General features: G+C 41.8%; 2 protein-coding genes across 5 annotated transcripts in view; both read right to left on the bottom strand.

The window, feature by feature from the left end:
* The window catches only part of LOC115204386 (MAP7 domain-containing protein 2), a 26,963-nt gene extending 18,110 nt beyond the window's left edge, over nt 1-8,853 (bottom strand). For 2 of the 4 annotated variants that reach the window (XM_029769917.1, XM_029769914.1), the window contains exons 1-6: nt 8,419-8,852; nt 5,357-5,464; nt 4,565-4,675; nt 4,267-4,344; nt 2,906-3,069; nt 1,087-1,186 (exon numbers count right to left, since the gene is read on the bottom strand). In XM_029769917.1, the coding sequence (XP_029625777.1) occupies nt 1,087-1,186; nt 2,906-3,069; nt 4,267-4,344; nt 4,565-4,675; nt 5,357-5,464; nt 8,419-8,461 (604 nt within the window). In that variant the 5' untranslated portion in view covers nt 8,462-8,852. Of the gene's footprint in view, nt 1-1,086; nt 1,187-2,905; nt 3,070-4,266; nt 4,345-4,564; nt 4,676-5,356; nt 5,465-8,418 lie in introns of all 4 variants that reach the window. The other 2 variants (XM_029769915.1, XM_029769918.1) reach the window with 2 other exon arrangements.
* Nucleotides 8,854-10,057: 1,204 nt separating this feature from the next.
* LOC115204389 (eukaryotic translation initiation factor 1A, X-chromosomal) lies at nt 10,058-13,050 on the bottom strand. The gene is made up of 7 exons (XM_029769924.1): nt 12,871-13,050; nt 12,223-12,306; nt 11,855-11,958; nt 11,523-11,573; nt 11,360-11,441; nt 11,002-11,093; nt 10,058-10,436 (listed from the first exon to the last, which is right to left on the bottom strand). Exons 1-7 carry the CDS (start codon nt 12,884-12,886, stop codon nt 10,431-10,433), a joined length of 435 nt encoding a protein of 144 aa, XP_029625784.1. The 5' UTR covers nt 12,887-13,050; the 3' UTR covers nt 10,058-10,430.
* Between the last annotated feature and the right edge of the window lie 55 nt (nt 13,051-13,105).

Here is a 13,105-nt window from a genome sequence, read left to right on the forward strand (position 1 = left end):
TCTCTCTCTCACATACACACCTTTATCCTCCGTATACATGTATCCCTCTATGACCCAATCCAAATCACATGTACAAACACATTCAGAAAACAGTGTAATAAACATCAGCATCTATGTTTTGAACATTATGTTTCTGTATCTCAGTCCTCCATCATAATTCATAAAGAACACCAAACTCCCAGTGCCCCATCGAAATGAAATCATCAATACCTGACTCAGGATAGAAGCCCTCAATAATGCCCTAAACCAGCAGCAAGTAAGCTGTCAATTCGAAAACTGTCTGCTTTGCTCCCCTCAGGGTTGACTGGACTGATTACTATTTCCACGGTTTACAACAGGTCTGGGACAGGCAGGCACAGAGACATCACAGTCTGACCTTGAGTCTAGAAGGGTGGAGGAGAGTCATAAGCTACCAGCAGCTTCCAGAACAACACCTATCGTGTGCCAGTTTATCTGATGGACTGCTTGTGTGCTAGTTTATCTGATGGACTGCTTGTGTGCCAGTTTATCTGATGGACTGCTTGTGTGCCAGTTTATCTGATGGACTGCTTGTGTGCTAGTTTATCTGATGGACTGCTTGTGTGCCAGTTTATCTGATGGACTGCTTGTGTGCTAGTTTATCTGATGGACTGCTTGTGTGCCAGTTTATCTGAAGGACTGCTTGTGTGCCAGTTTATCTGATGGACTGCTTGTGTGCTAGTTTATCTGATGGACTGCTTGTGTGCCAGTTTATCTGATGGACTGCTTGTGTGCTAGTTTATCTGATGGACTGCTTGTGTGCTAGTTTATCTGATGGACTGCTTGTGTGCTAGTTTATCTGATGGACTGCTTGTGTGCCAGTTTATCTGATGGACTGCTTGTGTGCCAGTTTATCTGATGGACTGCTTGTGTGCTTGTATCTGGTAGAGAGGAGAACTCCAAATGTGTATCCTATAACTTTACAAGCCACAAAGGGACATGCCAAATCGAATTAGCCTAGAACATTTAGTGCGGTCCCTCCCTCCCTCTCACCATTTCTCCTTCCAGTCACTGATTCATCATTCACACCTCATTGTACTCCTCTCCATCTCCCTGTTGTGGACTCACCCTGTGCTCCTCCAGCTCCGCCCCATGTCCAGCGTTTGGGCCTCTGCTCTAGCTGCAGGCTGCGTTCCAGGGAGCGTTTCATCAGAGCGTCCAGTCGCTCCTGGTTGTTCCGTTCCAGGACCGGGAAGACAAGGGACTCTGTCACTGAGCTGCTCCCCTGGACCTCCCACGAGGACCAGGCTGGTGGCTCCATAACCACCACCTCTCCTCTTACACAGCACAGTACAGTCTCACAGCACAGCACAATCTCACTTTACCTCATAAGGCAGATAGAAAGAGACCACAGCTGCCTGGGGACTCCACCCCTCCAGTCACATACACATGTTGACACAAAGACACTCACACAGTCAATCTCCCAGCATGCAACAGTATTGACACAGGTTGGAGACTAGCTCCCTTCTTCCTTTATCCTATACCCCCCCTCCCCCTCTCTCTTCTAGCCTCCTGTTCTACTCAGATTTTCCCCAGTAAATCATCTTTCATCCAAGCTAGTTAACCCTTCCCCACCCACAGTGTTGCCATGGTACACAGCCCAACAGAGCAGGAGACAAAGCCATCTGGTGGGTGATCAACCATTGCCAACATTTCTCCATTTACAATTGTTCCATCTTTTCCTCCTATCTATATCCCTGCTCTTCCTTTTCATTTCTTCCTATCTAACACAGAAAAATACATGGACATGCACCGGCAATATGAACTACACACACAGATGAAGCAGCACAATAGCAAATATTTGAATGAGAATGACACTGCAAAGATTCAATAAAGGGTGAAAAGAAAGTGAAGAATTTTAGTAACACAGAAAAGCAAATCCGACATTAGCCACACCACATGGGCTCCTCCTGGATTTCTATTGGTCTAAAATGACATCATCCAGAGGATATAATCCATCCAATAGGAACACACACCACACACCACAAACGCACACGCACACACACACACAATCGATCCGGGTGAGATTGATGCCCAAGGTAAATGTTGTATCATCCGTCTCAAAAATGCATGATCTTGTGAATATTACCACTTTTATAAAGATATCAAGAGAGCAGACAAAAATTATAATTCATGTTATTTCAACCCACTTAGACTAACTTAATTATCTTTAACATACATGTTTATACTAGGTTTAAAGGCTAAACAGTGGAATCAATGTAGGCTACAAATCCCTAAAATAAATGGACTCGTCTTCGGAAAGTGGCAGTGTGTGACATGGTTTAAAAAGACAAAGCTGCCAATGTCGTCGTGGCTGAGCAGATATTTTAGGAAGCATTGACAAATTGAGAGCAATGACAAAGCAGGATTAGGATCAGATTAAACAAATGGAATGGCAGAGACATTCATTGATTAGTCTGATGAGGTCACTGAGATTTACATAGAGATCAATACCAATGGCATCAGCTTCCCAGAAACCAGTGTTGACTGGTATGCAGGGTGGGATAGATAAGGGGGGGGTGAAAATCCCCGTTACCTAACAGAGCAGAGGTCTATCCAATATTTGATTGGGAGACGACATTAAGTACTGTGATTAATGAACTACAGGATTTGAGTGAATTAAAGAGCATACAGTATGTCCCTGCTTATCTCTCTCTCCAAAACCCAAAACAACGTCGCAACAGAAGGATGTCAACATCTGGCTGTTGGGGCTGTTGCTGCACATGCCACACACACAGAAACAAAAACAAAGCATACAAACTGAATAATAAACACACAAAAATGGAACTGAAACTGAACTGGAGCTGAAAGAGCTGTGTGTGAGTGTGAGCACAGAGGGAACTACATCATGCACTGGAAGATGTAGTGGCTAAGTGGTGAGTCTGACCTTTTCCTCCTCCAGCCTCTGTCTCCTCTTCTCCTCCACAGCAGCTCTGCGGAGCTCCTCTTTCTGTCTCTGTTCCTCCAGCTTCCTCCAGCGCTCCTCCACAGTACGTTCATACTGCAGCTGAGCTCGCCGCTCCTTCTCCATGATCGCCTGCTCTCGTACCGCTGGAAACACCAACCAACACACCCAGATTACCACCCTCTCCAACACCACTTTAAGAACCAACAACAAACTTTGTTCCTGAACCTCACTACTGGCTGGAAATTTTATGGGGCAAAATTATAGAACACTTCTGCTAATCTGCTATAATAAATTATAGAACATTTCTGCTAACCCGCTATAATAAATTATAGAACATTTCTGCTAATATGCTGTAATAAATTATAGAACATTTCTGCTAATCTGCTATAATATATTATAGAACATTTCTGCTAATCTGCTATAATAAATTATACAACATTTCTGCTAATCCGCTATAATAAATTATAGAACATTTCTGCTAACCCGCTATAATAAATTATACAACATTTCTGCTAATCTGCTATAATAAATTATACAACATTTCTGCTAACCCGCAAAAATAAATTATAGAACATTTCTGCTAACCCGCTATAATAAATTATACAACATTTCTGCTAATCCGCTATAATAAATTATACAACATTTCTGCTAATCCGCTATAATAAATTATACAACATTTCTGCTAACCCGCTATAATAAATTATACAACATTTCTGCTAATCCGCTATAATAAATTATACAACATTCCTGCTAACTCGCTATAATAAATTATACAACATTTCTGCTAATCTGCTATAATAAATTATAGAACATTTCTGCTAATCTGCTATAATAAATTATACAACATTTCTGCTAATCTGCTATAATAAATTATACAACATTTCTGCTAACCCGCAATAATAAATTATACAACATTTCTGCTAACCCGCAATAATAAATTATACAACATTTCTGCTAACCCGCAATAATAAATTATACAACATTTCTGCTAACCCGCAATAATAAATTATAGAACATTTCTGCTAATCCGCTATAATAAATTATACAACATTTCTGCTAACCCGCTATAATAAATTATACAACATTTCTGCTAACCCGCTATAATAAATTATACAACATTTCTGCTAATCTGCTATAATAAATTATACAACATTTCTGCTAATCTGCTATAATAAATTATACAACATTTCTGCTAATCTGCTATAATAAATTATACAACATTTCTGCCAACCCGCTATAATAAATTATACAACATTTCTGCTAATCTGCTATAATACAAATATTGGCTTCAATAAGATATGATTTCCATCAGTCTAAATACTGACAGGAACATCACTTACCTAAACCTTTATCTCTTTCCTCACGTCTCTCTTTAGCTAAACGCATCCTGTCATCTGTCCTCAGATACCCTTCCACATCTGAGGGAATGAGATATAAAGTGAAGTGAAATTGGATTAAAAAAGAGAAACAGACAAGCTAGACGAAACAGAGCGAGGAGAGACGTTCAAAGAGATAGTGAGGGAGAGATGTGTTTATAGAGAGGACCCTTGAAGATCTTAAGCAGCTTTCATATCTAGAAAAAGGGAAAGATTCTGAAGGGGAGCTAACAGCCACAGTGGGGGTGAGAGTGTGACTTACACTGTTTACCTGCATGATTGTTAGTGTTGTTGCCTGGCAGACGTAAAGGGGAGGGGAGCCCATTGAGCTGGAGCTTCTTCTCTGTGACCAAGGCTGGGCTCTGCACCTCGTCTGATATGGGAGAGATAACAGTCCCCACAGTTTATCAGCAGAGGAAAGCAGTGCTATACATAGCACTAAACCACAGTATTGGATGCACTGGATGTGTCGTCTGTAGGGTCCGAATGGTTTGACCTACAAACTATGAACACTCTATGGAAAGAGTGGTCATACCAGAGTGGTCATACCAGAGTGGTCATGCTCTACGACCCCCACAAGCGTCATGGGACTCGTCTGAAGTCGGTACAGTTAATCTGCCAGTGGGCTACACACTAATACAACATGTAGGATGTTTTGCTCTAGGATACCCACAGGACTTACAAGACTCGTCTGAAGGTCCCCTGGTACCAGTTAAAAAAATTATGACAGTATACTGTATATGGAGACTATTTTGCGACAAAAATACTTAAATACATTTTTTATTTTTATTTAACTGTTTCCTGATATCTCTCAGATATAAGACAGACACTTCAGAACAAACTTCCTTTAGATTTTTGGGTGGGACTATCTGGTGTTCCATGTAGTGAATCTGTTATTCAATGTGTCCGTATGGGCTAATAGAAGTAAGGCCAAATAAAATAATTTTTTAAGTAATTCTGTAAAGCACCTTTTCAATTCAGACAAGTACCCAATAAGCACCCAATAAATATGTTAAAATGTTAAGAGTGTGAGCCATCAGTTGGAGCAGTTTACTGTTTTTCACAGCTGGGCTCCCTGGATGAAGTACAACACGGGCTGGGGAGCCATGGCAGTTGCTTTGGGGTCTCTTCTCCGCAACTGACGGTGGAGTCAATCCTTCAGCTGGAGAAGAAAGGGAACATATGAGTCAAGTGAAAAGTCTGAATACCTATTGTAGGTCAGTCAAGGACAAATAGCAGCCAGGCCATTGATTTATTCTGGACTAGATTAAAAACAACAGCCATAATCTGTCCCCGTTACTTATGCATCACTCACCAAAATCTAATACATCTCCCAGTCAAGGAGAAACCCATCAAATCACAACATTGGGTTGTACACGGCCTATAATGAAAGAACTGACTTTTGGGAAACTAGAAATTAGCCTAGGTACTGAGGGGTGCTTTCGCAGACCCAGTGTAAGTAAGCCTATAAATTAAAAAGCACTTCATATCATGCTTTTAGAGTATAGGCTATAAACTTAAATTGGGGTCTGCCAGGACAGGCCTTATAGGTAGGCAACTAACAAGAACAACTTTTCACTGGCCAGGTCATGTCTTTAACTATTGATAAATGGTCTGTGTTCTGGTGAGAAACCATATGTTTCAAGTCCCTGATTTGATTTGATTTTTAAATACATGTCTACCCTATGAAAACTAAATAAGGCCTCAAAACCAGATGCAGCTATATGCCTTTGATCAGCCCTAAATTCTAGGCTACAGGGCTATTTTGATTGGACATACTCAGATCTAGCTAAGGAACGCTTGACTCCTCGGAGAACGTAGTTGAGCGTTCCTTAGCTAACACAGATCAGGTTACATCTGACTGGGCTATTTGAGCACAAATCATACCTTTCTGATGACATTTGTACCAGTAACTGAAAACAATTACCTTGGACACCAAAATCTAGGCAATGGTTAAAATTGACCCAACAATATAATATGTGGCATCATGCACCCTGTCCATAAGTTGGTGAATTGTAAATGTTTCAAACAGCTGAAACAGCCTTTTCCTGCAATCTAGAGCCATGTTTAATTCTATGTAAAAAACTATGTTTATGTTTCTGCATGTCTAAGCATAAATTTGAGCTGTCTGTGTCATCCTGACTGGTGGTGATTTTTTCTAACTAAATATGCTTATCTGCATCTCTGCTAAAAATCGTTTTATTCAATTTTATTTAACCTTGATTTACAATGACGGCCTACTTGTAAAGCCCCCCCAGCCAAACCCGGACGACACTGGGACAATTGTGCATCGCCCTATGGGACTCCCGGTCACGGCCGGTTGTGATACAGACTGGGATCGCACCCGGGTCTGTAGGGACGCCTCTAGCACTGCGATGCAGTGCGTAAGACCACTGAGCTACTCGGGAGTCTGGATAAAGGATTGAAAGGAATGTGAGTCTTATTCGGTGAATTTAGTAATTGCTTGATTTTCTAAAGTCTACGGCTATTCGGCTATTTCAGCCACACCCACTGCTGACCGGTGTATAAAATAGAGCACACAGCCATGCAATCTCCATAGACAAACATTGGCAGTAGATTGGCCTTAGTGAAGAGCGGTGACTTTCAACGTGTCACTGTCATAGGATGCCATCTTTCCAACAAGTCAGTTCGTCAATTTTCTGCCCTGCTTGTTAATGTGAAGTGGAAACAACAACGGCTCAGCCGCAAAGTGATAGGCTACACAAGCTCAAAAAACGGGACCACCGAGTACTGAAGCGCGTAAACACTCACTATCAAGTTCCAAACTGCCTCTGGAAGCAACATCAGCACAAGAACTGTTCGTCTGGGGCTTCATGCAATGGGTTTCCATGGCCGAGCAGCCGCACACAACCTAAGATCTCATGTGCAATGCCAAGAGTCGGTTGGAGGGATGTTAAGCTCGCCACCATTGGACTCTGGAGCAGAGGAAACACATTCTCCGGAGTGATGAATCATGCTTCACCAACTGGCAGTCCGACGGACTAATCTTGGTTTGGCGGATGCCGGGAGAACGCTACCTGCCACAATGCATAGTGCCAACTGTAAAGTTTGTTGGAAGGGGAATTATGGTTTGGGCTAGGCCCCTTAGTTCCAGTGAAAATAAATCTTAACGCTACAGTATACAATGACATTCTAGATGATTATGTGCTTCCAACTTTGTGGCAACAGTTTGGGGAAGGCCCTTTCCTGTTTCAGCATGACAATGCCCCCCGTGCACAAAGCAAAGTCCATACAGAAATGGTTTGTTCGAGATCGGTGTGGAAGAACTTGACTGGCCTGCAGAGCCCTGACCTCAACCCTATCAAACACCTTTGTGATGAATTGGAACGCCGACTGCGAGCCAGGCCTAATCAACCAACATCAGTGCCCGACCTCACTAATGCTCTTGTGGCTGAATGGAAGCAAGCCCTCGCAGCAATGTTCCAAAATGTAGTGGAAAGCCTTCCCAGAAGAGTGGAGGCTGTTATAGCAGCAAAGGGGGGACCAACTCCATATTAATGCCCATGATTTTGGAATGAGATATTCGACGAGCATGTGTCCACATACTTTTGGTAATGTAGTGTAGTTAGACAAACTAGCTACTCTAACTCGATTGATAGCCTAAAATGGCTTATTAGTAGCTAGTTGTGAGGTTGGGAGACTGGGAACCTATCTGGGCTAAATAACACCAACTTCATAAAATTACTAGGTGGCTAGTAGTATTACAGAGAAACAACCCAAAAATAAAAATAAAACATCTAAAATTAGAATACAATTTTTAAACAGGACAAATCTGAGGGGGCACGTGCCCCTGTGCCCCCTATTGGCATGACGCCTCTGGCACAGAGCCAATCAATTTGGCAATCAACAAAGGTGCAAGTTGTCCTTTTTGATGTAACAATTATTAATTGTTTAGGCAACTGACCTTCAATACAGTCAACGATATTTAGCATAGGATATATTAGGAATGACTACAATGAGATGCAGTTTGGGGATACAGTGATTCATGCGCGTAGCCCTATGCCAATGTTATAGAATCCTTGACAAAATAGGCTACAGTGGAGAGAAACATTGGATATTGTAAACAATAGACCGTTAACGTTTTACCTAACTTACCTGTCAAGGCACTGGACACTGTATTGACTGCCTTCTCCGCCATCGTCGTAGTCACTAGCGGATCACCCCCAAATGTATGGGTGCAATGTCAAACACCCCGCAGCAAAAAGCTCCAAATCAAGCCGAGGGAAACCGCATCGCCAGCTTCTACCTTCAGGCGCATGAGAACATATGCTGCGCTATCGAGGGATGTATCTGTTTTCCACTGCCTGCAATATGTGCGCTCCCCCGGAACGGTGCACAGGCGATCAGGAGAGCAGTAGGATATTCGGATGAATGCGGTTACTGAATGAGGCAATAGGCTGCTGTTTAGTGGACTAGTTTGAAGGTCAAAAGTGATCGTGGCTAGGTATCCTTGGATAACTGTTGGGAAGGAGGGGAGAAAATGATGCGCTCCAGTTCAGGGAGTAGAGCTGGATAGAGATGATGTGCGAATATTCGACAGCGCGTCAGTATTTCGCCTGTCGGCTCTGCATTACATCATTGATGGAAGGACAAACTGTAGCCTAATCAAATGCATGAAGTAGGCTGAAAACGAATGATTGAATTGCATTTAATAGCATTATACGTTGCCACCAAATAATTGGATACATGATGGGAGTGGGACAGACAGTTGTTTCGTGCATTTTATTTTCCATTGGGCTATATTTTGGGTGAAATAATACCTTTCTTAAAAAAGCCCAATATGAATTTGGAAATAGATATAGCTGATGTCTTAATTTTATGATTAATATGCGTTCTTCAAATAGGCTATTAGTGAAATAAATTACAATGACAGCGTCAAAACTTTTGAGTAGATGTGCCTCTGATCCCCTCTGCCTAGAGACGTGAGCATGGATTAAGTGGTGCGCAGCATCTGAGCAAGACTGGGTACCACTAGCGGTTCTGGGGGGGCGGGGGGCAGTGCCCCTGTGACAATTTTGGACCCCCTTGTGGCCCCCCTAAATGTGGAGTATGAAATCATTTTTACATAACACATTTTTGCTATCATTTCTTTTTTTACATCCGTTATTAGACAGTGGCAACGCGGAACATGGTCTTTTGCCTGCTAATGCCTGCAATGCAGTGAAGAAAACGATATGACAACAATAACGTCTAATGTAACTGGCCCCCTCTAACAGTACAACTGGCCCCAGCTTGGCCCCCCCAGTTGAAATGGTCTAGAACCGCCACTGCTGGGTACCCTGCGGCGGTCTCACTCCAGACTCAAATGAACCTCGCCCGGTACTGTCAGTCTGACTTTATAGCATAGCCAGCCAAGTTCTGTGCGTGTCATCAAGCCAAAGCAAATAAAACAAATGCGAAGAGACTATCGTTGCCTGAGTTCACCCGTGATCATGCTATGGGCCTAGCACACATACTTTTGAGCACTCCTAATTTGGTTACAAAACTGGGCGAAGTATCTGTTTCCTAGGCTTAAATGCAGCATTGTTATTGATAGGTGGAATACTGTATAAAAACAAGGTACTATTACATTCTAGGTCCAGTGTTGTGCAAATACTATAAATGCTAAATAAAAGGTTTACCAATAGGACAGAGTTCTTCTACCGGCTTTCACCATTTTTACAAAGTGAGATTTCTGTTGCCAGCCAAGATGGTTTTTGATTGAAAAGGGCATATCAAATTAGCACACATTTTAAAATAATTACTTTATTGATCATCAATATCAAGAAAACAAAAGTATGTTCTAAAAAAATGGGAGGGGATCCTTTTTTTTTGTTGACAAAACAAATCTCCAGACCAAGCATTTATTTCAGGTTTTTTTATTTTAAATTCTGGTGTTCTGTAATTTGAGCCTATATTCCACATGAGATGGAATAAAATATAAATATATTACACCTATAACAAAAATATGAAGTGTGAACTGAAGTAGGTGTGATGATGTTCTCAGTTGACAGATTCCAGGTCTTAAGCAGTCTCAACTGACTTGAGGAAACAGGGCGCTGTTGGCAAGTATTATAGAAATGTCCACTTTCCTCTGCGTAAATGATGTGGCACACAATAGTCCTGATTCAGATCTGAGAGGAAGGGGAGAGAGGCATGTTATCAAGTACTATTACCTGACCCAATAGCAAAGACAAAACGTTCAAGCAAAATGCACAGAGCGAAAAAGCATTTCACTCAATTGTATGTGATTTCAGTTGATTGACTACATCAGTCATCCATTTGGGTTGGGGGGTATTCAGATTTCATACCGTTTCTGTACCATACCGGGGTATACAGTATTACCAGAAGTGCATACAAGGGGCGCACAAAACAATTTAGGTAACAGGGATCTTGATCCAGGCAGGGATTGAATGTCTCTGCTGTAACCAACTAGATTGATGTTGACATTTAGCCACTTAGTAGACTAAATGTATAGCTGGAGCCCTGTGCTGGATATAATTCATGACAGCTTAGATTTCTTAGTTATACTTAACTTATAAGCAGTGGAGTTGCACGCGCCCCCGCCTCAACCCCATCCCCAAAAAACATTATCGAAAATCATGGTATTTCGAAATACCCTGGTATGCGGTATATCGCCCAAGCCTATTACCCATTGACAGCTTTCATTGTGACTTGCAAGAGGAACCTTCTACTTACATCATCAATGTCCTCGTCGTCATCTCCAATGTCATCAAACTGAATGTCCTCGTCATCACCAGGTCCAAACGTATCGGTCTCATTGATTTTAGCTAGGGAGTTAGAACATACACTCACCGTTAACGAACTAGCTTGCCTTAAAGAGTGCACATGTGCCCATAATCATAAGAGTACATGGCCATTATGGCCATACTGTTCTTCAAGATGTTCAAACATTCATAACTGACAAACAGGGTAAAATAATAATCACAGTGGTTATAGATGGTGCAACAGGTTAGCACTTCAGAAGTAAATGTCAGTTGGCTTTTCATAGCCGAGCATTCAGTGGTCGAAAAGCAGGTAGGTCCCAGATACTTACCATGTTCAGGAAGCTCCCCATAGGCCTTCAAACTCCTGGCCTCGTCTGCATTGTACTTCAGGATAACATCAGCCTTTTGGTCCTTTAAGGAAGAATGCAATGTATTATCATTATCATTCAAAAATACAAACCATTGCTGATTTTTGTCTCTCATAATTATTACCTGGTAATCTCGAAGTCCCACCAGGATGATGTCTGAACTGTTGATCCAAACCTGCCCAAGAGAGAATAACAAGATGTCAGCAAGGAGAATTCAGAGTATAATAACTGTAATACTTCCATCATAGAACTGGACACATACAGCCCAGGTAGAAGAGTCTGTCAACCCTCATGTCATTTCCAACCCAAAGCATTACGGAAGTAGCGCGTATAGGGTGATGACATTGGATTGCATTTATACAGTTCACATATGATCAAGTCTTCAGCCTCCAGCTATTTGCCAAATTTTGTGACTAGTAGCACTAACGCTATATAGGCTACTGTGTACACAATTACCTTTTTCCGTAGCTTTCCTCGGATGTGGCATAGTCGCTTGACTCCATCAAAACACATAGCTTCCAGTCGTCCATTACCCAACATCTTAATCACCTGTGCATATTCTAGATTAGAACAGACAACAGAGATTAAGCAGTTAGGCAATTCATATAGAGGTCACGATGTGGCTCAAATGTAAGTGCTGAACTGGTAACCAGGGAGCACACAAATGTTGAATACATCTGATCGAGATCATAACTGTATTCGATTAGTAGCTACACTGTTAGCATGGTCAGTGTTAAAGCAGTTGACAGTTGGTTAAAATTAAGTCAGAACCTATTTGCTATGTTTACAGACTAAATAAGGTTGAAGGGGGACCTTGCACTCACCTTGGCCATCCTCTTTGAATACCAGCTCTCTCTTTTCTGATTCATTCTCATTTTTACCACGTCGCCGATTCTTTCCTCCCTTACCTGTAGTGAGACGAGGATGAGAGATATTGGAATGCCAATTTGTCTATCTAATGGGTGACTATCATTCCAATTCCACCAGTCATTTGGCAACATGAGTCAAATAAACACGGATAAATAGGCCAACCAAATGGCTGTAGCCTAGCTACACACATACTTTAATGAATTCCCTTTATCTGTGCTAGTTAGCTAGTGAATGTGACAGCATCAGGGCTGAGGCTCAAGATGATGGGCACAGGGCAGGGATATTTTTGGCCTACCGCACTAGTTGGTACTAACGTCATTCAGTTGCGCAAAATAATGTGACAAAAGGCAGTTCATAGTTCGCCAGTCGAATTCCTAAATTATTAATAGTCAAATTGCGATAAAATAAACAATATGACGTTGGTGGTAATGAAGGTTAAGCAACGTTTCCACGCTTTTAAATATTTGTTAAATGCCATACGGTGCTTTCCTCCAGTCACGTTGCTAAGCATGGGCCCGGGTGGCTAGCTAGCTAGCATAAACATAAACCATTCCATGGAATAACGTTAGCTAACAACCAAAGGCAACATGTTTGCTACTTACCTTTATTCTTAGGCATATTCCCAAACGAACAGGCTTTGTTAAATCAGTCCTGTTTTGTCCGTATCGAATTGTGCGTTTTAAAAATGGAATGAAATACCAATCCGTGACGATGTCACACACTTACAAAGTTAGCAAGCTTGTTAGCTTAGCTTTCTCGGGGAAACCTCTTCCGCTTGCAACACCGTGAAGCAGCATTAGGGTTTAAAAAGTGGCTTCCTACCCATGTTTCCTAACT

The sequence above is a fragment of the Salmo trutta genome, chromosome 12 (genome assembly GCF_901001165.1).
Source record: "Salmo trutta chromosome 12, fSalTru1.1, whole genome shotgun sequence".
Taxonomy (NCBI): domain Eukaryota; kingdom Metazoa; phylum Chordata; class Actinopteri; order Salmoniformes; family Salmonidae; genus Salmo; species Salmo trutta.